This window comes from Aspergillus tanneri (genome assembly GCF_003426965.1).
Source record: "Aspergillus tanneri strain NIH1004 chromosome Unknown AapTan_7_pilon_pilon_pilon, whole genome shotgun sequence".
NCBI lineage: Eukaryota > Fungi > Ascomycota > Eurotiomycetes > Eurotiales > Aspergillaceae > Aspergillus > Aspergillus tanneri.
Genome location: NW_022984634.1, coordinates 1,549,251 through 1,573,439, shown reverse-complemented (window position 1 = coordinate 1,573,439; position 24,189 = coordinate 1,549,251). Strand labels below are relative to the sequence as shown.

The following is a 24,189-nucleotide window of genomic DNA, read 5'->3' as shown; positions in this document are numbered from 1 at the left end:
CACTAACTACGGTTCTTCATCAGTTCTCATACTGCCTCGGAGGTCAATTCTTTAATGTCGTCCTTGGTGAGACCAAGAAGATAGAGTATATCCACGAGGCTTTCGCCATTCAGGCGAGTGGGAGCCTCGAGCTGTACCTTGCTCTTTGCGCGCCAGGCGACACCAAGTCCGGCTGCGTGGAGCATGAGAAGATCATTGGCACCATCGCCAACAGCCATGGTCTGGGAAATCGGAATGCCGTGGTCTGCAGCAATCGACTGCAGAAGGGCCCGCTTCCGAGTCGCATCAACAATGGGATATTCCGGAACAAGTCTACCAGTTAGGGTTTGGGTCGTCGGGTCAACCTCGAGCTATATGAACGAAGACAATTAGCCAACCAAGGATGTTAACAGTATAGCCCTCTTGATTCTAGAGGTATGCGCTAGAAGGTTAAGGGGCAGTAGCACGTACATGGTTGGCGTGTGCGTAATCAATACCAAGTTCGCCAGCCAACCATTCCGCAAGAGGCTGGAACCCTCCACTTAGAACGGCCAACTTGCAGCCAAGAGTCTTCAAAGCCTTACACAGCTCACGTGCGCCGGGGGAAATGGTAAGAATGGTCTTCAGCTTTTCATAAACATCCGCAGGGACCCCCTTCAGCAAACTGACACGCTCCCTGAGCGACGCCGAGAAGTCCAGCTCACCGTTCATGGCACGATTCGTGATTTCCTACATTTAGGATTAGCAGCCATGACGTACTGAAAATCATGTAAACCAACTTACCGAGACTTCCTTCTCTACACCAATGACCTTAGCAATCTCGTCAATAACCTCATTCTGAATCAAAGTGCTATCCATGTCAAACACCACCAGCCGCTTATGCCGGCGGAAGACGCTCTCCTTCTGAAGTACAACCTCCACGTTCCACTCACGCTCAAACCGCCATATACTCTCGTGTTTCCGAAGGTCCGTGAATGTGAGATAGTCTGGGTTAGGAGGCGGCGCGACGGTGACCTCAACAACACGAGGCTGGTCTTGTTGGTCGATACAGCGGTGGGAGGTATTCATGCGCTGGTAAGGGATCGGAAGAGATTCCATGATTTGAAGGAAGTTGGTCAGACACAATTGCGATACGAAGGGTCCATAAAGATGATCCAACGGTTCGGGTTCCGGCGCTGGAGGTTCTCTCGGAATCTTCTCCATATCCACTGTCGGGGCGGAGCCCACAGGAACCATGGGGGACGGCAGTGTATTTCCAGGTCGAGGTGACGAGTCCGGATGGAGATGGGGATGAACGGGATCGGAGGACTTGTAGAATATGGTCGCAATGACCTGTGGGGTGCCGGTAGGAAGGAGATTCCCTTGGTGGTTGAAGATGCTATGAATGATGCCGCTGTCGGTCACCTTCTCGGGATCGGGGCTGATAGGGTTGGCGTTAAGGGATAAAGAGCCCACACCGGACTCGATCGCGCTCCCCAGGATATTGCCTATTGTCTGATTCACAGGGACCGAGGGCTTGTATTGCTGGTGATCTTGAAGGAACGATTTACTGCGCAAGGTCTGCTGCAGCACCGGCCGCTGTGGACGGGTAGTCGCCGTGGTGGGGTTAGGTGATGCCATTCCGTACAGTTTGAGCTGGGACACTGCGATAGAGAGCGAGATCAAGCGCTTGACGATAGAGAAGGTGCTCAATGAGAGATGGAACCCACCCGGCTAATGTGTTCCAAAGAACCTGGCGAGATGGACCAAAGCAAGCACCGACGTTCCTTGGAAAATTATCGATTGCTTCCCTGCAGCCACTGATCGCCGGCACGTGGCGGGGCAGCCAGGATAGGAATTACATCACGTGAAATACCACCGCCCGGCAGAACCCGCATGGGCTCCAGAGGCTCACCCACATCAAGCTCCTCAGCAGATATCCATCCCCAGAGCCTTACTTCACCAGACTTATGTCCGGCGTCTACGTTGGGAAGCCAGGTTGTCAGAGTAAATCTAATATGCCTAGTATGTATGCTCCCTTTGGTTTACGTTGCATCATTTCTGTCCTTGCTGACCAATCTCTCAGTCTCGCTTCTCCGTGGGGGATTGGTCAGCCGACGATGACATCTACATCCAGTGATAAGATGATAATGGCAAAGTGACTGGATGGAGATCTATTTGCCATTCCCTTCTCCAGGGTTCCAGAAGGGACGTTGGAGCATGGACCAAAGCCCGTTTGTCAGTGAAGTGCACCGCTGGAAAGTGGTGACATAAGCCCTCCGGTGGTCCACAGGGACCGTAAACGCAGCTATTGCGTGATTTCCTGAATACATGAGGAAATTAAACTTTTCAGCAATGAACCCCGAAATTGCAGGCGGTCACAGGCAATGTCGTGATCGTAAATGGCAGAATTGACCGGCATGTATGAGGGCTTTTGGTAGTGAAGAGCAGCCTCCGGTTGCCGGTGATGTCGTGATTACCCCTGCCTTGTCATTGTGCTATATCAGACTGCCTGGTGGCCCTCCTCCTACCCTCCCACATCATCGCTTTGTCAAGCCTACAATTTCTAAGCAAGACATTACCATATTTTGCATATCTATACCAATACATAGACTCCCTGAATTAACTCTTTGGTTTTCCTGCTTCTTTCACTTACTCTACGTTTGTTCCACAAGTATCTGTCGTGATGCCTGCAAAGATGCCTGACAACTACTCTCCTGAGCCAGAGGCCATTGATTCTAGAACCGAATCTGGCTATGTGAGTGGCAGTTCTAGTGATGATTATACTCCCGAGATCATCTTCACAAAGCCACATTTGCAGTTTCTCAACAGGCAACTGCAGTTTCTTGAGCCTCAAGGTCAGCTGAGAATGCTTGCCCCTCTGTAGTTGTCTTGGCTAACGCTTGACTTCCATGTAGATGTCTTGAGATGGTGTGTTACTTCGCTTCCTCACCTCTTCCAGACCACCGCATTCGGCCTCACGGGTCTTGTCACTCTTGACATGTTGTCCAAGTTGGATGTACCTCGGCCTCAGATGGTTGACCTGATCTTCCTCGACACCGTTCATCACTTCAAAGAGACATTGGCTCTTGTCGACCGGGTCCGTAAGAGGTACCCTCTCAACAATATCCATGTATACAAGCCAGCAGGCGTTGAGACAGAGGAGGAGTTTGCCAAGAAATATGGTGCCCAGCTCTGGGAGAGAGATGATCAGTTCTACGACTGGGTGGCCAAGGTTGAGCCAGCCCAGCGTGCCTATCGGGAGCTCAACGTTCATGCTGTCCTCACCGGTCGCCGCCGTAGCCAAGGTGGTAAGCGCGGTGACCTTGATATCATTGAGGTCGACGAGGCTGGCCTCATTAAAGTCAACCCTCTTGCCAATTGGACCTTCGACCAAGTCAAGCAGTACGTCAAGGAAAACGACGTCCCTTATAATGAGTTGTTAGACCGTGGTTACAAGAGCATTGGTGATTACCACTCCACCCAGCCCGTCAAGGACAATGAAGATGAGAGATCTGGCCGTTGGAAGGGTCAAGAGAAGACAGAATGTGGAATCCACAACCCTCGATCGAAGTACGCTCAGTTCTTGATGGATATGGAGCGTAAGCGTCAGGAGGAGGCTCTATCACAAGCTCTGCAAAACTCTCTTGCCACAGCTGCCCAATAAACCTTTATTGCTTTTATACTGTTTGCATTGCTTGCGGCGTTTATATTTGGGGACTACCATATCTAGCGAGTTTTACATGGCGTTCTTTTATTTCTCCTGCCTTCCATTCAGGTGGACACGGGTCTTACAAAATAATGTCGTTATGAATGTTTTTTTCCCCGGTTTGTTTGGCGGAAATTTTTGAGAATCTTTCTATTTTGTCAACCCCAATCCAAGATGATAGATTGTACATAGCTGGTTGGCACACTTCACGAACGACGGCCAGATGGTCAACTATGATAATGGCCAGTATGACAGAAATGGCTAAATGTTTCATTTCTCCTTATTTTATTTTCCACATCAACGGAGTAGTTTCTATTTGACTTCTGTCAAGTGTACAGAGTAGTATTCTCGTTAAGTCAGGCGAGACTGATATTTCCAGCGTACTTTGTTTCTTTTTTCGAGGCAGGGAAACCACAAAGGAAAAACGGCAATGTTGAATCTATCCCCAACAGACCATTACCCCAATACGAGGAAACCGAAAAGGCGACTACCGAGGGTACTAGTATTTCACGGTACTTAACCAATAGAGCCTCCAGAGACTACTACTCCGATATGAGCATTTATAATCTACAAACAATCCATCAGTGCACTGCCCCAACTCATTACCAAGCGTTCTCCTGTGGGGCGGAGCCATCTTCTCGAAGGCTACATGGAAAAGCTATGAGCTGTGCGCAATTAGCCATCGAGTGGCGGGATTGCGCCATTGAACGACATAGTGGTTCCTGACTCATTTCTGCCTAGACCATGGATTGGCGAAGATCTTATCTTATCAATCTTATCAAGTACCCCAGCGAATCAAGATTAGCTGTATGAAATTGATTCACTGGGCAGTTTGAAAGGAAAAACAAGGCAACTATGCCATTTTATTGTTGGGATTTTGGGTGAGCAGGGTCGAAGGAGGAAGAAGTGCTTAAAAATGCCGAGGATGACGCCGTTCAGTGATAACTCCAGGGTCGGCAAGTTCTATGGTTTCTTTTACCTCGCCGTATACTTTGCCTACTTCAAGGATTATTATGTGCCTCGCATTAGTCTCAATACAGGAATATATGTATTTATGGAGCATTAGTGTGCAAAGGATATGGAGTTTCATTGGTTCGTCGCCATGGAAGCGAACCCTTATATAAGTTGGCAGTGTGGGGGTGTAAACTTTTATTTCCTATATAGAGGCGAATGACAGCGGAATTAAAGAATTATATGTTTTATAACCTTGACTCTTCATAAACAGATCACTTAAATACAGTGCACTATTTCCCGTGCATACGTGGTCGTTGACGCGTTAACTGTCAGCCAATCTACTTGCTTCAGACTACCGACCAAGGAAATTGCGATTTACTCAACACATAAGGAATCAACCTTTGCTGGAGTAATGTATGGAGTATAGGAGACGGACTAGTCATGGCAGAGTTGGACCTTCAGGAGTCCGCAGGGACTCCGACTCAGGAAGCCCCGCCAAGACCATCACCTGATCGGCGCTAGGCCTACGCGCTAGACCGTAACTGGAGGGTGGATTTGCAATCACGCAAGCCATGCGGAGGATGTCGTGATGGCAGCCACGTGACGGGCCGACCGAAAGCTTTGTTCTAATTGCAGTGGGATGGAATCGCTTGATAGGTGAGAAGATGGAAGTTGGTATCACTCTCTCATGGTGTTTTTACCAGTTGTCGAGTGGAAAGGGAGTGATGAAGTCAAAGAAATCCCGAATTAAATTTCCCGATCTTCCCTGAAAATCACGGCTTGTCTAGGATATTGATCTAGAAATATAGAGGGGAACCAGTGAGCATGGGGGTGATCATAATGACCGGATAGTATTCAAGTACATTTCTGATGTGTCGACAAGGTTAGGAAAAAGAGCGGCATAATTATATCAATACAATTGAAGCCACCGCGGAATTAGTAGTCATGCCAAGAGCGACCGAAGGGGAACGATCATCAGCGTCTCCACCGACTGACGACTTTGTGGGAGGATTTGCCTAGAACGAGCAATGGCGACATTCGAGAAATAACATGGGACTGGATTGTATGTGTCGCGGTACTTTGAACTCGTGGGGGACGTTCTGCTAGTTTTTTTTTTTTTTTTTGTCCTTCTTTAGTTGAGCTATAATATATTTCATGTCCCTTCCCTGTCTCCATTCTCTTCTACTGCAGCATTGGAACCCCTCTCTACATCCACTCCCCCTCCTTCCCCTCCTAAGTAATTCTTATTTCTCCCTCCCCCTTCCCCCATCTGTCTCTTCGTCCTTCCTTTCTTCTTTCCTAACCACTCCTCCTCCCCCTAATTAAACTCTTTCCGCCTACACAATGGCCAACCCTCCTCACGGCGGAGTCCTGAAGGACCTTATTGCTCGCGATGCTCCCCGCCATGATCAGTTGGCCGCAGAGGCGGAGGACCTACCCGCCATCGTTCTCTCCGAGCGCCAGCTGTGTGATCTCGAATTGATCATGAATGGAGGGTTCAGTCCTCTGGAGGGTATGTACAATTAAATCTCAGATACGCCTTGGTATTTTGGCAACAACGCTTGGGTCATCTAGGCTGACTTGTATATTTCCACCTCAGGCTTCATGAACCAAAAGGATTTTGACAGGTATACTGCCTTACACCCATCCCATTGCTCAACCCAATAAATTGAGAAGAAAATTGCGAGCGAATCCCAAGATAACCCCACCTTCAATGGCGCCCGTCGACCATCTGGCTGACCACACTATCCCTCATATAGCGTCTGTGAGAACTGCCGTCTTGCCGATGGCAACCTGTTTTCTATGCCCATCACCCTCGACGCCTCCCAGGAAGTCATCAATGATGGCAAGCTTCAGGCTGGCTCTCGGGTCACTCTGCGTGACTTCCGAGATGACCGCAATCTGGCCATTTTGACCATCGATGACATCTACCGTGCTGACAAGTGAGTTGGTTTTTTGCTCATTCTGTTACACCTCATTATCCTTTGCAAAGGTGATCACTTGATACCTAGCTTGATCCTGTGTTTCCTGTACAGGGACAATGCTAGTCATAGCTCCTGATTGCCGCTTAGAGTGGGTCTGAATGATGTGGTGTAACTAACTGTCTGTCTTTCGTGTTTAGAGAAAAGGAAGCGAAGCTGGTTTTTGGCGGCGATGAGGAACATCCCGCTATCAAGTATCTGAACACGAAGGTTCATGAATTCTATATTGGTGGAAGGGTGGAAGCTGTGAACAAACTAAACCACTACGACTATGTCGCACTGCGCTGTATGTGTTTTCTGGTTGCATAAAACGCCTTGAAACGGTGATTGACTGGGACTCTAGACACCCCCGCAGAGCTGCGTGTGCATTTTGACAAGCTCGGCTGGAACCGAGTTGTCGCTTTCCAGACGAGAAACCCCATGCACAGAGCCCACCGTGAGCTCACCGTTCGTGCTGCTCGCGCTCGTCAGGCCAATGTCTTGATCCACCCTGTTGTCGGTCTCACCAAGCCTGGTGATATTGACCACTTCACCCGTGTCCGTGCCTACCAAGCCCTCCTTCCTCGATACCCCAACGGAATGGCCGTCTTGGGTCTGCTGCCCCTGGCTATGCGTATGGGTGGTCCCCGTGAGGCTATCTGGCATGCCATCATCCGTAAAAACCACGGTGCCACCCACTTTATCGTTGGCCGCGACCACGCCGGTCCGGGTAAGAACTCTAAGGGTGAGGAGTTCTACGGTCCTTACGATGCTCAGCACGCCGTTGAAAAGTACAAGGACGAGCTGGGCATTGATGTCGTCGAGTTCCAACAGGTCACTTACCTGCCCGATACCGACGAGTATAAGCCCAAGGACGAGGTCCCTGCCGGTGTCAAGACCCTTGACATCTCTGGTACTGAGCTCCGCAAGCGTCTGCGCACTGGCGCCCACATCCCCGAGTGGTTCACATATCCCGAAGTCGTCAAAATCCTCCGCGAATCTAGCCCCCCGCGTTCCATTCAGGGCTTCACCATCTTCTTCACTGGTTACATGAACTCGGGTAAAGACGCCATTGCTCGAGCACTCCAGGTCACCTTGAACCAGCAGGGTGGCCGCACAACCACCCTACTCCTGGGTGACACCGTCCGCCACGAGTTGTCGTCTGAGCTGGGCTTCAGCCGTGAGGACCGCCACACCAACATCCAGCGGATCGCCTTCGTTGCTGGTGAGCTCACCAGGGCTGGCGCTGCCGTTATTGCCGCCCCCATCGCTCCGTATGAATATTCTCGGAACGTTGCCCGGGAGGCTGTCTCCCACCAGGGCGGCTCTTTCTTCCTCGTCCATGTGGCTACCCCTCTCGAGTACTGCGAGAAGACCGATAAGCGTGGTATTTACGCCAAGGCTCGCCGTGGTGAGATCAAGGGCTTCACTGGTGTTGACGACCCTTACGAGACTCCTACCAATGCGGATCTCACCGTTGACCTCTCGAAGCAGAGCGTTCGCAGCATTGTCCATGAAATCATCCTCATGCTTGAGAGTGAGGGCTATTTTGACCGTGCGTAGAATTACCGAGTTGTAATGTATGGTACTATGAGGAAGGGGTCTGGGGCTCAAGCGTTGGACGTATCGGGTTATAGAATATGCTGCTTTCAATTGCAATAGTTAGATTCCCTTTGAAAAATCCCGTGTGGCTCTATTCTCTGTCTGCAGACAGCAATTTTATTTCCTCTTGTATGCTTATTGCAGTATGCCACGTGACCGGTATGGCTATACGTAGTTGCTTTGCCTCCCCTGCAAACGATGCAAACGCAAAGAACTTGACTGGAATTAATCGATGATGGCTCTTCCAGCCCACCAAACGCGGTAAAAGACAATCACAGAATGCTGCCCCCCCGTGTTGCTGTCAGTCGGATACCGGGGGCCGCTCGACTATTGCGGCCACCGATTTATCATGGCCTGCGTCAGCCAAGTCGCCCCTTCACACACAAATCCCGCCTCGACGTCGTCTCCCGTCCGTCCACTCGACCTCAGCTGCCTTTCCTCTACCCACTGGCGAGCAGTCGCCCTCTCCCACCTCTGTCTATTCACCTTCGACAGCATTTTGCACGCTTAATCTCCACAGAGAGTCGAGATTACTATCGACGACGGATTTCCCGGGGACTTCGGATCGGGTTATCGTTCTACGCCATCTTGGTCCTATTTCAAGTGATCAAACTGGGGGTATATCAGGAGGAAATCGAGCATAAATGGCCAACTCCACCGGAATGGACATTGAAGAGTCGTTGGTGCTTACGGTCCGCTCAGGCCCTGCAGAATCCCGAGCACATCGGCAAGTTGATGACCAATTGGCCCATGGTTGCAGGATATCTCCGGGACCTATTGGAGCGATTGGAAAACCTGGAGGGTGAAGGAAAAGGAGTAATTGAACAGGGTGATGGCGGCTTTTTAGTCGAGGGAGTTGGAAAGACCGGACTCGACGTCTCAGCGAAGAGTGAGCCGTGGAAGAGAGGTTATTTCCAGGCCCTGATGGGCGCCGCAAAGGCTGCAGAGAATCTCGAGGGCTGGTTGACAGATCGCAAGCAGCGTATCTCTGCACCGGCGGAGTATGTCGTTGGTCCCTCCAATCCCCGCCCTAAACCTATGCCTGCCGGCCAGAAAAAGGTGCCGCAGGAAGAGAATTGCGAGCCGGCCTCTCCCAGCCCGGAGTCCTTTTACATGAAGGTCTTGACTACACGTGGTTTTGACACGAGGCAGAAGCTCGACGCCGCCCTAGCCTACGCCGATTGGCTCGACTACAAAGGTCTTCATGGCACTGCCAGCGACATGTACAACTGGGCGATGGATATAGCCACCGCCGCGTCGCCCGTGGAGGCCCAGAAAGTTGTGGACGTAAAAACAGGCGTCCTCAAGAACGACGGCAAGAATCTCCCTTCAGAAAACATCATTCGCGTTTCGACGGCTCTTGCCGTCCATCATGCCAGACAAGGAAATCTACCCACGTCCCTGTCCCTGTTCACCTCCGTTCTTAAGGCCCGTCGGACGCTTCCACCAGCGCCGTCTGGCACAGTTACTTTGGGCCTTCCCTCTCTTCCCAAATCTAACGATCCTTTCCGCTCCTTCTTCAACACCCTCAAGACCGTCTTTATCCCAGTTGAGTACCCTGCTCCTCTCCCATCCGGAAACGACCCTCCTCTTCGCACACCCACAGCCACCTGCGACGAAGCCGGCCTGATGACTTACATCGGCGAAATCGTCTACGCTTCTTCTTCCAAGGAAACAGGCCTCGCCTGGACCCGCGACGCCGTCGACATGGCGGAAGCCACGATTCTCGAACTAGGCGGCTCCGAGGACCGGAACCCGCGCCATCGCTGCGCTGAATGTCTCCGCGTCGGTCTGGAGAACTGGAAAACCATGGTGGGGCAACTAGTCGCTAAGGCCGAGAAGGATGAGGCTGAGAGTATCGAAAGGGCCCCCAAGGCGTGGTTTGGCGGTCAGAAACGAGTTCAAGCCAAGACCCTTGAACGTAAGAGATGGGAAGCTGAGAAGATCATCCTGGATGATCGTATCAATCGACTGTGGCCTATTATCGATGGAGAGTCTGGTCTGGAGGGCATCGCGCCTAATAGTTCTTTGTTTGTATGAGATTTTTTTTCCCTTGACTGTGTAGGGTTTGCGGATGGGGTTGTTATTATACTATACCGTGGCGTTTTGGGGGCGTGGATGTGCACATCTCTTTTCACTGTATTTATTAGTATGTGGCTGTATTGTATAGGACGCATAAGGCACTATGAAATAAAATGGCATGACAAATCTCTGATATATCTTCTACCTGACTTTTTTTTTTTTGGCTTATCTTTTATCACAAATACTGGCTCAAATCTCACTTCTCTTGGCTCGTCCACCTCCACCAGAGTGAGTAGATGTTCCGGGAATATATAAGTTTTGATTCATCTAAAAATACCCAAATGGATAGACGCTGGTATACCCATGCATATAACGCGACAAAGGCACACCAACGTCGGGCTAAAAAAGAATGTGGGCAACAATTATATATATGAATTAGATGTAGAAAACAGGACAAAATATACCGGCTGATAGAGACAGGAGATAGGGACCTTCGGCCAAGATATAAAATTGCAAAGTCGTAGAAGAATTAGAATAGAATAGATTAAGCTCCATTACCCTCGTTCTGACTGTACCATCCTAATTAACTACCTCCTATAACGTCCCCATTCGGCAAAGTAATCTTATACCAATCAAAGTCCAAAGCAAAGGTACTTTTAACGCCGGCATCGGTCAGGTCGATGCTAAAAGTCTTCTTATTTGAATAGGGATACGACTTCTGCAGATAAGTCTGGACCCTGTCTTCAGAAAACGTGGCTGCTCTGAAGGTACCGGTCTTCTCGAAAATGTATAGGACAGCAATGCGAGAGAAGTCGATGGCTTTTGCTGGGACGCTCGTCGAATTGCCGCCTGTCGAATTGGGAGTCGAACTTGATGTGGCTGAGGATGTCCCGGTGTGGGTTGCTGCGCTAGTTTTCGTCGCCGTCGGCAATCCGTCTTGCTGATTTCCTATCGGTACTGATGTGTCAAAGACAATGCCGTTTAATGTGCCGGCAGCGCCTCGAGCAGCGAGCGTGCGCGTGCCCGCATCAGATGTTGTCGGGGTGGGTGATTCAGGATCGGACATTTTCTCTGGACTTAACAGCTGGGGTCCAGGTGCAATTGGAAGGGCGCGGCGGTTTTTAGAGTTTGCGTTCACATCTTTAAAGGCCACAAGGGTGTTTTCGGTGGTGCAAGAGACGTTATTCTGGCTGAATAGAGCCATTATGGTGACCGAATCCAGTGGGATGCTAAAGTTTCTTTGCGCGCTGTCAAACAACCGTGGAAGATCGGTGCCCATGGTGGCATTCTTGGATGAGGAACCTTTGCCGATCTCCACTGTAGTGCAGCCAGAGTCGCCAGAAACTGTACACCGGGAGCCCGTGAAACCGTTCGAACAAACGCAGGAGCAGATATCTCCACTTGACACACTGACTCCTCCGTTTGCACATGGTGTACTACTCCGACAGTCTGTATCACTATTGCTCTTGTTTGCGGTAAGTAAGACGGGAACGAGAATAGCGACAAGAATGAGGCAGAGAATTAAGACTCCGCACAGGATGAACAACCAAAGGGGCATTCCACAGCAACGACGTGGGCGCTTTTCAACCTTCTCGTTCCCTGCTTCGGGCACAACTTCTTGAGACTGTATTTGGTGCAATGTGGACCTCTTGAAAAAAGCGGGCCAAAGCGGCCGTCCTGCATCGGGCGCGGCGGCCGGTGGAGGAAACGATGCAATAATGTCCTTGATCGATCCAGATCTGCGGTACTCATGACCTTGGATTATAGTTCAGCCATCTTGTTTGTCAGTATGCTAGTTTCCGAAGGGTTACTCACCACGTGGAAATTTGGGGCCTCCATCAAAGTCAAGGAGGTTATTTTTACTTGCCGTTCTGCCATGTTCTAGATTCGAAGCCAGTTGCGTTGCACGACGGATCAAGTCTGGCAGACTGGTGACACTGCCTCGTTTCTCTGCGTCGCGAACAGCTTCTATATCCAAACGAGGGGGCCTATGACCTCCCGGCCGTTTATCACTCATTGTAGGAGCGGTTTTGGGAAATACCCCCATCTCATTCCCCGATGCGTCCATGTCATTGTTTATGCGAGTTGGTAGATGCTCATAGCTAAGGTCCAACATAAACGGTGCCTGTCGCGAGGTTGAATGGGAAGAGATGGTGGATGCTGAGAACGAGCGGCTCCTACCATTTGGGTGGCCAGGAGCTTCTTTCATAACAGCCATCCTCGGCACAGGCCCTTGTGCAGGTGGCATTTGCGAGTCCGCGTTAGGTATTGGGATAGTGCGCAGTACCGGTTTACCTCTCTTGCCCAAGCTTGCTTGCCTTACAGGGAAAACATTGCGTTCATCGGAAGGGGACCTGTGGCTGTGTTCGCCGTCTGACTCGGCTTCTAGATAGGTTCTCAAGATTTCTGACTCCGCTCGAGCAGAGCCCCAACTCGACGGGACCACTTTGCTGGATGCGAAGGATCCCTTGTGAACTGCGGGGCTGTCATATCCCTCCTCTGGTATTGGCGAAATGGTCGGTTTTTGTCCTAATTGGGGAGGCGCGAGACCTGACGGCTTTTTCTGGAACTGTCGTTGGTTTTCAGCAGGCATTGGCTGGGCAAGAAAGGCAAATTCGCGCAATATAAACGAATCAACTGATGGTGCTGCAGACTGTCTGACAGGTTCTTCCGTCGCAGCCGAAGTATGGGGGCTCATATCTGTGGGACTATGAAGATCTCTACTCCCAGGTTGAAGTGGCGCTGGCTGGTACGCTAAATGTTGAGGGAATGATGGGGCGGGCCGATAGACATGGAGCGGGCTTGGTGTATCAATCGAGAGGCTCCTCTCTGAATATATTGACGGCGATGGTGCCTCAGGTCGGGGTGGCCGCTGGGGGGGAGGATCTCTTGGAGGCGGCTGTCGTGAGTTCCCTTGCAAGTGGTTATGGGATGGAGGCCACTGCGTCATACGAGAAAGGTCTGTTCTGATGGGAGGCGGTGGTGGTTTAACAGTCGCTGGGGGACCTTGAAATTCCTGACGTCTTCCAGCCTCAAGCATTTCTCTAGCTCGACGAACAGAGCCCTTTCTTTCCATACCCTCTGTCGGGCTGGACCCCTGGCTCGAGTTTGCAGATGTCGCTGGGTTCATTGGTGATATGTGGAAATACTAGTGTGTATGGAAATTGTAGGTGTTTTCGTAGAATCAATAGAGAAGGGACGGTATTTAGTAAGGCCAGCCCGATCAAGTAGTCGAGAGCGATCCAATGGTAAGTGAAAGGAATGAGAATAACTCCAAGTGGTAGGTATGCAGTCTACAATACCGACTGTTGGCCATGAAGTAGGAGTACAAGCTGACAACGAATGAGCTTGAGGAACATGTGCTCAAGTTTGAAAAGAAAGCGATGACGCAATACTGAGTTGGCACTCGGTGCCTCTGCTACAGAGCAAGAATGCAAATGTGTTAATGCTACAGTCCAGCAGTGCATTAGAGGATCATAGAACAAAGCATACCGCAACTTAATGAAAGATGGTTGCAAGAAAGGAATGAAAAAGAGAGACTTTGTTCACAACTGCATAGTGTCGAACCAGTGATGTGCCTCATCCAGTAGAATGACGATTCATTGAGCCCCTGAAGATGACGGCGAAGCCATCTGTTAGCCCCATCTGACCAATATAAGGCATAATATTTGGTACTTACTGCCTCGGAAAAAGGAATGTAAATACGAAAAGCAAAGAAAAAAGAATGAATGAGACAAGAGCTTCAAGCTCGAGATGAGGAAAAGAGAGAATGGTAGAGAAGCAGAAGCAGAAAACAGCCTGGAACACGTATAACAAGGGGCGTTGTGTGATAGCACCTCCAGGGTGGGTAATTTTCACTCTGAGAACCAAAACTTGGTCTTTGATATTATTATTAAACTGCATCATCTGCACTCGGTGCACATCGCCGCGGGTGTTTGAGACGGGCCCAATTTCCAGGTAGGTCAAGTGGGGATGGACCGAGTCAAGTAAGCGTGGAAGCTGATAACTACGGAACTCCGGTTCATTGCGAACTGGATTAGGCAAGACCAACCACCGAAGTATGCCCTCGAGTGGACATATTAGATCATATGCAAGACCTCCTCCATAGGGTAGCAATTATGCGAAAGGCTTCCGTGCAGTCGGACGTAGGTTGGGTTCCTGTCGATTCCACCATCATTTTTTTCCCTGCATTCATGCAGGCTGGTGGGAGACATCCCTGAATACTTGCAACACCATCTCCGAAGAGATAACGACATTAAAGTACGGATTGGCTGAAATTTGAGATCCAGAGGTTGAACGCAGGTCCTGAGCGAATAAGAAATCCGGATCTCTCGGATCCACCGTACCAAGCGCATGGCGGCTGACGCTACGTCTCAAGTTGACCGTAGTTGAGCAGAAGAGGGCCACTTTAAAATGCCGCTAAACCACCTCAATATTTCAATATGAAACCATGCATTCCGTGTATATCGCCCAATAACGAGGGGGGATTCGAGGGCCGGACGGGACGAGGATACTGGAGATCACTTTTGACGTTGTCAGTCTCGTGGGAATGATCGACAAGAAATCAGGTACAAGCACAAAGTCAACCAGTGTTTTTTTTTTTTTTTTTTTAAAAAAAAGGGACCAGGTTCATCAAAGTTCCAATAAAAATCCTTTTCCGTTTGTCAACAGATACGGGATGTGCGATATGACACCATAGTACGGAGTAGCTAGTGTCGCTTCCACTGTTCATGGCGAACTAGCTTGTTCGCTGGACAGGTTCACTCTCCAATTGAATGCGAAGAATACTATAGTCATCGATATTAAGATGCAGGGACCAAGTGAGACAACGTATGATGGATAGTATGGTGATCATATTAAACAGTGGCCATGACGGGAAGGATATGGTGAAGGACATGAAAGACATTGTGAGGGGAAAATGGACGGGAGGCCAGCCACCTGACTTCCCGCCGTTGATATTTTTTTTTCCCTTTCTTTTTCTTCCCATTTATTCTATTTATTCTCATGGTGGGTCAAAACGTCTAACCCCCACTGTATCTATGTATAATGTACCTATAAGAGCCACCTATATACTTACTACGTAAGATCATACTTGTGGACCAGACTAAATGATGACCACCATGTGGCCTTTCCATATCCCCTCCCGCCCACTCTCTATATCAACCAGAAAGCTGAGAAGTGAGAACCTTCGTAGTCAAATTCTGTTGAAGTACCTCTATCTCGGCTAGTTCCAAGTGGAGTATTTTGACGTACTTTATTTCGAATTTTCCCCGAACCTCGGCGAGTCGACGTGTTTTCTATCGTTTCCGTATGGAGTTCTCAGATTCTCAGCTACATTCAAAACCATGCATAATCTGCAGGGAATGCGGCATGATGCGGCCAGTACATCAAGTAAGCAATATATACGTTTTCTTAATAATATCCCACAAGCCGAGAAATCGTGTGCATTGCCAGGAATTACCTATCGGACGGTAAGAATCAAAAATATCGACTGTACTTTGTTATATAGTATTAAGAACAAACTGTATATATGAAATAGTAATTTAAATACAGTATAATAATTATAATCTCTCATTTGTCGCTGTATAACTAGTGATTCGGGAACTTATAAATATACAGGCCAAATACTATTATGGAGTACTGCCTTCTTAGTTCTCTATAAATCCAACAGAGAACTAGACGGCGTGAACGATGATACAATTTTTCGTAGACGAGAAAGCCGCACATATAGTAATATTTCATCTATTCTACGAAGCACAAGTGCTATGAAAAGAGATGATGAGATGTGTCATCTAAACTTTACTTTCCCCATATTTGTGGCCCCCTGACACGAATAGAGACATCAAAATATGTCTTACTGGAAGGATCGCTGACATCGCTTGGAATTTATGCAAAGATAAGTTTATTGTTTACGTCCCTAAAAGTGCCGTATTCTGCAGATCATTTTTCAGTAGACTATTTGGGTATTGTGTACTGGATACCTCCGTTTGTAGTATGTGTCCTTTCCGCTGCGAGTCTGTTATGATGACTTTTGATCCCAGCCAATTAAATTACAGACTAATCATAAAGCACAAATACATTATATAGTAATATTATTGTAACTAATCCTAGTTTATACGAGCTGTATTTCATCTCCCTAAACCTGCCTAGTAGTAAAATCCGTAGTAAATGCTGTAAAATAGTATACCAGCCGTCACCATTACTGCTTCGAGTTCCGCGTAAGGATTATGGTGTCCATAAGTGGCGGATTCTATTCGAGGGTATAATATAAAATTCAGGTTAATACTCTAATCATAAGTGACGGGTTCCATTCCGTCGTCGAGCAGGGATGCGGCCTGAGGGGGGAGTTTATAATGTGTACGCTAAAATAAACTAATCATTGACTTATACTGGTAGCCCCACGTACTTGAAAATGTCTAGCTCCCATGTGATCTCATTTAGCGCATACTTACCATAAATTACCATTATCCTATCATATTATCTCCATTCCTTAGCCAACAAAGCTCTCTACTACTCTCCTCTCACCTGTTCGGACTGCAGTTAAAAAGGTCTATGCCAGTTGAAAGGGTCAAGGCCATACTCGATCAAATTATGGCCCAACAAATGCGCACTTATAAGAATTGTGCCTCAGTCTCCTACACAGCTGGAATTACGATGATACGAATGTTATTACAGACGTTAAAAACTTCACGCGTTTTTGAGAGCATTTGGCTTCGGAAAGCCGTATGTAGTAGTCGTCGCTGATGATGAAAAATCACCTGGTTGGACAATCAAAGCGCATTTTACGTCTATGATATTGGAGGCTGCTCAACTAGAGACTGGAGTGCGCGGCATTGTCTTCGAACACTGTGCAGGACACAGGCTCTATCACGGTAGAGAAATAGATTTCTCCAGTTGTCGCAAATAGTTCAATGTCGGAATGACGTTTTTCGATGCCATAAGTTTTGTTCCAGACCGAGTTGATATGGTGTTTATTTTAGTTGCTACTCCTACTTAGTGGCCGCAACATGATCGTGTCGTCGAAGTGCTTGCGGGCGACTTGACGACACCAGCCCGAAAGCATTTGCACTGGGTAGAGCGGCGTCACTTACATCCAAGCTTGCCAACGAGGTCTCAGTTCGAAAGGGTCGTGGAGATAAGGATGTTGAGCTGGTAGAGATTATAGAATTTTTGCAGGTCAACTCGCTGGTAAAAAAACCTGTGCGCCGAATCTGTGAAAGGTTCCCACTCCGTCCGTCTCAGCTTCCCGGGCATGAACAACCCGTTCGACACCCAGAGGGCAATCAGTCCCCCGTATCTCCAGGCGATGTTCGCCGTTCGGGTCTCCGACACATTAAACCCTGATGAACTCGCAGAACTTTGTTCATGGCTGCGGGGCTTACGAAAGTTTGCCGGATAAACCTGGCAAACGCATACAAAACCAATTCAATGTTAATGTTATTCATCGTTCGTGGCACCTATTGTCTTTTCTCCACGCTAGCAGACCTCCCTGGAGTCCAGTTGCTTTATGAGACACGTCAAAGCAATCTAATCCCCTCTACAGCCATAACTGTAACGGACGCCAGTCCATTACTGCTCAAAGAGATCCAGCCACCATGTCGGAATGAGAAATTAAAAACTCGTTGTCTTGTTTCTATTCTGAAGAATTTTTGAATCGCTGCACATGGTTTCTCGGGTTAATGTCGTGTCGCCCAAGCTCTTGTCTTGCTCATATACCCAAAGCATGTCTGCATTTTTGCTAATGGATGTTCCCTAGTTCCCTCAACGCACACTCAACTGATATGAAAAAAAAAAAAAATAGCTAGCTAACGTTGCCCTGTTTCTCTGAGCTTGGCTTACCATCCTCTTCGAGAGCTCCTAGGTTGCTGTATCTATCCTTAGCTTCTAGTCCTACTCCACCTGCTGTGACCACTGCTGTTGTGCTTGACTTTGATACATGTTTGATATAGGTTCAGTCGCGGGTCTTGCACTGGTCTCTGCCACATCATGCGGCTCGACTCTTTATGGTTCCTGGAAAAGACTTTCCCACATCTTCCCAGGACGTAGCAACTAGGTTTATCAGAGGCATCATCCAAGGGGCAAAGTAGCACTAAGAGTCAGAGCATGGTCTATTTAATCGTCTAAGCTTATATTTGGCGCTGGATGTGACATCAGACTTCTACCGGCTTGTCTCGAATCCCAGGACGGCCACCCTGGTGATGAACTTTGTTCTGTTGTAAATCAGGCGGTCCAGGGTAGATCAGGTAGAACAGTGGGAGGATGGGGAAACCTTTGTGACCGCGACGGTTGGGATGTATGCTATGATGGAACACGGTGTAGTACATGGGGACACGCAGTAATGGGCTCATGAGATGGAAATACGCTTATGAAGCGCGGAATTAACTGACGTAGAAAGTGCTGATTATATTTCGCTAATGTAGCCCCTTGAGTTGCAAGCTTTATTAGAAACTCCGCTAGAGCATCTATCTTTCCGATTCTGAGACGACGAACTAACTAATTACCTCAAGACATGCTTGTAGAAACATGAAGAAAAACTTTTGTGTGCATGGTGCTCGCCGCAATCACTTTTGCACTCACTGATTGTCTCAGTTGAGTCCTTATCTTTCGATATCCATCGCTCGTCCTTGGCTTAGGGCTTGTCTGGAAAATAGTTTTCTAAACCCCCGAAAAGTCATTCTCAGTTCAATCCTATCAAAGCTGCTTGTCTGAAGTAAATTCTCTCCAATCCCACGAATGGGTGCCTGTGCATCCACTGCATACTCCGATATGTGTAAGCCACTAGTTCTATATTAAAGGAGCGGAGACGGTATTCATACACGTGCACAATACGTTCCTAGCCAAGCCTGGAATTTCTCCATTAGCCTGATTAATGACAGATTTTGACATGGCAGATGAACAAGTGCATATTTCTACAAAGATGTTGAAGGTTCAACCCCGCTGCATTCAACAGTAATTACTGATCAACACCGTGCATGTCAGTCCTGCACACAATACAGTGGCATCAATATTCGTACATGCTCAGCTGGGAAATAGGTCCACATGATGGCCTTCTGATGGACGACTATTTGATCCCGAAGGATCAGTAGCATTGCTCGTAACCTTGAGCGTCCCCAGAGAAGGATTTCCAATGCCCAAGTAGAGCGTCTGTCCGGCAACATTCCCGCGTTCTCGTAAAAATATTGAAAGCTTGTATCAACAGCATCACTCTGCTTAATGGCTTCGGCAAGGAACGGGGCAACTTTTTCCCTTTGATCACCTTTCGCAGGCCGATGGAATTACCTGAGCCCGCGGACTCTGCTCGGGATAGTGAAAGCCTAGCCATGGTGTGAAGATGGATAATTTTCTGAATATCTCTATGTTTCAGGTGTATCTAGAAGGATCAGCATTAGATCTCGTGAATCATCGATGCCTGTGGATCAGATATTTCTCCCTATACATGGTCTGCTCAATTCCAGACAATTCCACATGAGTTACTTTTTGCTGCATCGGCGGGATAGCGGCCCCAATGCACGTCGACGAGTCAAACGGTACTCGTGACGAAAGGGTCCTTCGTATTATCAGCCCGCTAAAGACGGTTCATAACCTCGCACCTGAGAGTTTCAGGTCGACATCAGGAGGTAGAAAAGCGATCTCGACACGATCACTATAATTCAGGGGAAAGGGGACAGAAGAACACTATATCAGCTACTCGCACGTAACCTAGTAAGCAGTATTTATATTGCCTTAATTACTATCTGATAAACGAACACTCTCTTCCAGGAATAGGTGCAGGTCCTCAGCGGAGCTAGGCGCTAGGGTCCATATATTTCCACATCATATTTCTCTACTGCTTCTGTAGCGCAGCATATATATTTAGCAGCATGACTATCTTGGAGGCTAAACATGTTTTATTTCAGAATAATCGCTAACTATTTCCAGTCTGCATCAAGCCAGAGAAATGTTGACATAAATAGAAGCCGCCTATATGCCCTAAAGTGAGCTTGCGGGCTATAGAAGAGCGTAGCCGTCAAGAGCAGGTGAATTTCCTCAGAGACATTGGACTGTATTTGACTATGAGGAAGTTGGTTTCCTTAAGATATGTGCTTCGTCAAGCACAAAATCATCAGGGCATTTCTGTAAATTGGACGGTAAACTGCCGGAGGACACACAGTTGTTTCGGCAAATTGTATGTCATTATCGGAGCACCACTTCTTAACCCCCCCGGGGGGGGGGGGGGGGGGGGGGGGGGGGGGGGGGGGGGGGGTGCTTTGATTCATGCTCTGATATGTTGATATATCACCGTTGGCCATGTTTTGGAGACCTATGGAAAGATCGTCACTTTTCCTTAGCCCTCTTTCCAAGCTTCGTCATTTTCGTCCGCGTCTTGGCCCTCCTCAGAGTCCTGCTCTGTCCGCGGTTCTAAACTGCCCCCCAGCGGCAGCTTTGGGCTTTCGGACGGATTCTCTGGAGTTCCTTGTGTTTGGTTGACCTAATCAAGTCTTCGCTTCTTACGTCCCCGGATTCGATTTTTCCCATCTTCGAATACGCTGGATCTAGTAATATATTGGCCAAGGTAAGTAAAGAGGGTTTATGTATACCATGTAAGAGGCGGGACTAACCTGGGTGAGTGGTTCCGAGTAGTGCACTTCCTCCCGTGTTGGAAATGTATTATGGGCGTGCGCCCGTATCAGGCATCCCTTTAATGGCCAGATTATCTTGTCCATCTCTTCTTCCGAAAAATTGCGCCCATTGAAGACTCGACTGGAGGTTGTCGTGTTTGACGTTGTAAACACAGTATGCTAAGTGTTCCGCTGCTTCCCACTCAGCCTTTTCGGGGAAGCGGCTGGAGCATTTCACATTTCCGTGGGACTCTCCTGTCAAGATTTTGGCTTGAACATGCTTTAACCCGTTAGGCCTTTCTGTTTTATCTTGATCTATAAGGAACTGTACGCTTCTGGGGGCTTTTACTTCTGGCGAAGGATTTCATAAGTGCCATCTTGAGTTTCCGATTACCGATATGGTGTGGAATGGTACCATGTGGATATCACCGAATGGTGCTGGGAATGGGGACGGCTAGGCCTGGCTCAGGATCTAAAACGTTTCCGACAGAATGAAATCGACAAGGCCATTATCTAGCAGCATCAAAGGAGACTGAATTAGATGAAAAAAGAAGTGTACTGTGGCCCTCCACTTGACGAGCTGCCTGTTATCGGTTGGAAGGATTTTCAAAATGGCGTTCAGAAGGGAGACCGTTTGGTTTGCATTGAGGGTGTCATTCACGACATCTCTAGATTTATCGAAGAACACCCAGGAGGATATACTTCTGCTTCTCTTGCTTCGTATATTGGAAATTATGGAAGTGCTGTGCTCAACGGCGGACTCTATCATTCCAAGTCAGCACGGAACCTCCTTTCAACGATGCGAGTTGCAGAACTCCGTGGCGGTTGCGAAGTGGAAGCCTTGGGAAGTCAGAGCCGAGGAATTCAGGATCTCCAAATTATGTAAAGAATAATGCAGTACTTCGAGTTTTTTAGTTGATACTTTCATAAGTTTATTCGCGATACCCATAATCGAATTGTACAAGTAGAATTGCCCACACGAGATTTGTGGCCCCGTGTCGATGTCAGTTCTGTCGATGAGGCCATAGAGCAGAAGAAAAGAGATCATTCTCGTACTCTAGAAACCGAGATAAGTCTACGCAATCGAGACATCTCATCTATGTAAATTTATGTCTTCTAATTCTCATGAGAGGTATGAAGTAGGTAATATTAACAAACCTAAAGAACGTCTAAGGTAGACCCACATCGGCATGATTATTTGAGAACTCTTTTAGACACAAGGGGACTTTCCTCAGTAATGAGTGAAAAGTCATGAGCGTCAAGGCAGGCTTTTCGAGAGTTGATAACGGATGATGCAGCCCGAGCCATCATATCATCTTCGTAGGCTTTAATACTCTCACGAATAGATGCTGAGGACATTGTGCTGTTCCAATGTGATTAGAGATCGCTTTTGTACTATGTATACATATATAGGGAGTATACCTGATAGAATGTAAATCGACCCGCTTGGTAAAATCAAGGACATCTACGATGGCATTATTTGCCCCTTCTCCACGGACTAGATTCGTCAGTCACAGGTGAAAAATGTAAGTACAAAGAAGTATAGAACGTACACATTGTCATTGAATGGGCTGAATCCCCTAACAAGACCGCCCGCGCTTGTCCATTTGTCCCCCGAGGTTGCATCCAGTCTTCGGTATTGATAGGAACCACCTCAGCGTCGTCCGGTAGATCGTGCGCAAGAGATCGGAAAGGTTCAACCCAGTTTTCTGTGAGGGTTTTCATCAAGGCGATACGCTCTTTGCTTCCTTCGGGGATGTCGATGCCTTTGTCGTTAGCCCAGGAGACAACAACTTGACAGTGGTATCCGTCTGGGCTGTCTTCAAAGTTGAAGGGGCTGTCAAGGACTATGTAGTGGATGCTGATTAGTATAAATTGAAGGAGACATGTGCTTTGCAAATTGAGCGAGTTATACTTACAGCTGAAATAGAGATACACATTGGACCCTGGATGAGTCCCCTGGAAGAAATAGGGATCCAGCTCTCGCACAGCGGCAGCCTGTTCTACGGAATAGCGAGTTGTAGCTCCTAGTAATTGAATCGGCAGTCTCGAGTTTCGGTAGGAAGAAGGATAGAGAGATTTGCGGACACGAGAGCGAGATCCATCGCAGCCGACAACGATGCAGCCACGGTACGAGGTATCATCTTCAAAGCGCACCGTCACGGAGTCGTCATGATACTGGACATCGGCTAGGGTTTTGGACCACTACATCTCAGTCAGAACCGGCGAGACAACATCGGGGATTTCAGCTAGTGTATGTGTATATATATATATATATCATGTAAGGATATCTATCCCTGACCGGTGTACTAACCTGGATATCGATACCCTTGCCGAGGGCCTGTCTAAACCGTGCCCGATTCACTCGAATACGCTCCGCAGCAGGAACGTCGCACAAGGGGATTCCAGTAGCTAGGTTAAAGAACTGGTAACGACCCGTATCTCCATTTTTAGCAGCTTCCTTGTTGACGAAGGTTTCTGGAAGCAGAGCCTTGACGTCGTCCGGCAGGAGCTCATAGAGAGCCGAGAGTGACCAATGCAGGGTTAAACCCCAGCCGCCAGCTCGAGCGGTGATCGACGCATCACGGTCAAAGATCTGGTAGGCGATTCCGGATCGACGTAGATATTGAGCGAGAATAAGACCACTGATTCCCGCTCCGATAATCAGGATCGGCAGCGATTCTGATCTGGGAGGGACGGAAGTGGAAGACATTATGATGTGCTGAGGGCTACTGAGAGGGCAATCGAAACAAGGCAGAAATGAATGGGTATGGTTTATGGTTCGTTGGACTACGCAGGTTGAAAGCGTCTATCGGATACTATCGGAGCCGACCATGGATAAGAAAAGGCTGAAGGATCTCGTCCGAGATTCCGCGGAGTCGAATGAAGCAGCCAACTATTTCTTCCGGATTATGTGTACTCCCTTAGTAGTATCGTGGACTTCCACGAGGTCACAGCTAAGACCTACAGGGAGAGTCAATACGAGGCCCATAAAGCCACTAAATCCTTGTCTCGTTTCTACTAGTGGCGTCGTAGATTAAGCAATCAGGGATAAGACACAATTGATGCTTAATTAATGAGGTCCACGACGGTGCTTCTTGGCACCGATATATGGACTACGTTGGAGTTACGGAGTACTTGCCGACCAGTATTATTTGGCCCCATCAATTTCAAACAAAACGCGCAAACTCCAGAGTTTATTCGATGGTCAAGCCAATTATGGAGACAAGTGAGGTTGCACTGACAGGGATTGCTCCTAGCGTCGACAACTTCATCCCACCTTTTTTTTTTTTTTTTTACCCTCTTTTTCCCCCCCTGTTTGTTTATTGATTCATGATGTACAGCATGGAGACAATCTCCTTTAGGCTGAAAACTAATGTAGTTC

General features: G+C 48.2%; 6 protein-coding genes across 6 annotated transcripts; 3 read left to right on the top strand and 3 right to left on the bottom strand.

The window, feature by feature from the left end:
- Positions 1 to 26: 26 nt before the first annotated feature.
- ATNIH1004_007098 (phosphoserine phosphatase SerB) lies at positions 27 to 1,599 on the bottom strand (the record flags this gene model as incomplete). Its single annotated transcript, XM_033571725.1, has 3 exons — positions 27 to 350; positions 451 to 708; positions 763 to 1,599. The coding sequence occupies 3 exons, from the start codon at positions 1,597 to 1,599 to the stop codon at positions 27 to 29; spliced, it is 1,419 nt and encodes a 472-aa protein (XP_033425040.1).
- Positions 1,600 to 2,656: 1,057 nt separating this feature from the next.
- Positions 2,657 to 3,625, top strand: met16 (phosphoadenylyl-sulfate reductase (thioredoxin); the record flags this gene model as incomplete). The annotated part of the gene is made up of 2 exons (XM_033571724.1): positions 2,657 to 2,816; positions 2,877 to 3,625. The coding sequence occupies 2 exons, from the start codon at positions 2,657 to 2,659 to the stop codon at positions 3,623 to 3,625; spliced, it is 909 nt and encodes a 302-aa protein (XP_033425039.1).
- A 2,340-nt stretch (positions 3,626 to 5,965) lies between these two features.
- On the top strand, positions 5,966 to 8,145 carry sC (sulfate adenylyltransferase; the record flags this gene model as incomplete). The annotated part of the gene is made up of 5 exons (XM_033571723.1): positions 5,966 to 6,134; positions 6,222 to 6,249; positions 6,382 to 6,564; positions 6,744 to 6,889; positions 6,947 to 8,145. 5 exons carry the CDS (start codon positions 5,966 to 5,968, stop codon positions 8,143 to 8,145), a joined length of 1,725 nt encoding a protein of 574 aa, XP_033425038.1.
- Positions 8,146 to 8,463: 318 nt separating this feature from the next.
- ATNIH1004_007095 (uncharacterized protein) lies at positions 8,464 to 10,224 on the top strand (the record flags this gene model as incomplete). Its single annotated transcript, XM_033571722.1, has 1 exon — positions 8,464 to 10,224. The coding sequence occupies one exon, from the start codon at positions 8,464 to 8,466 to the stop codon at positions 10,222 to 10,224; it is 1,761 nt and encodes a 586-aa protein (XP_033425037.1).
- Positions 10,225 to 10,789: 565 nt separating this feature from the next.
- Positions 10,790 to 12,799, bottom strand: ATNIH1004_007094 (uncharacterized protein; the record flags this gene model as incomplete). The annotated part of the gene is made up of 2 exons (XM_033571721.1): positions 10,790 to 11,550; positions 12,022 to 12,799. The coding sequence occupies 2 exons, from the start codon at positions 12,797 to 12,799 to the stop codon at positions 10,790 to 10,792; spliced, it is 1,539 nt and encodes a 512-aa protein (XP_033425036.1).
- Positions 12,800 to 21,998: 9,199 nt separating this feature from the next.
- ATNIH1004_007093 (FAD-dependent oxidoreductase) lies at positions 21,999 to 23,517 on the bottom strand (the record flags this gene model as incomplete). The annotated part of the gene is made up of 5 exons (XM_033571720.1): positions 21,999 to 22,167; positions 22,227 to 22,302; positions 22,358 to 22,651; positions 22,724 to 23,009; positions 23,119 to 23,517. The coding sequence occupies 5 exons, from the start codon at positions 23,515 to 23,517 to the stop codon at positions 21,999 to 22,001; spliced, it is 1,224 nt and encodes a 407-aa protein (XP_033425035.1).
- Between the last annotated feature and the right edge of the window lie 672 nt (positions 23,518 to 24,189).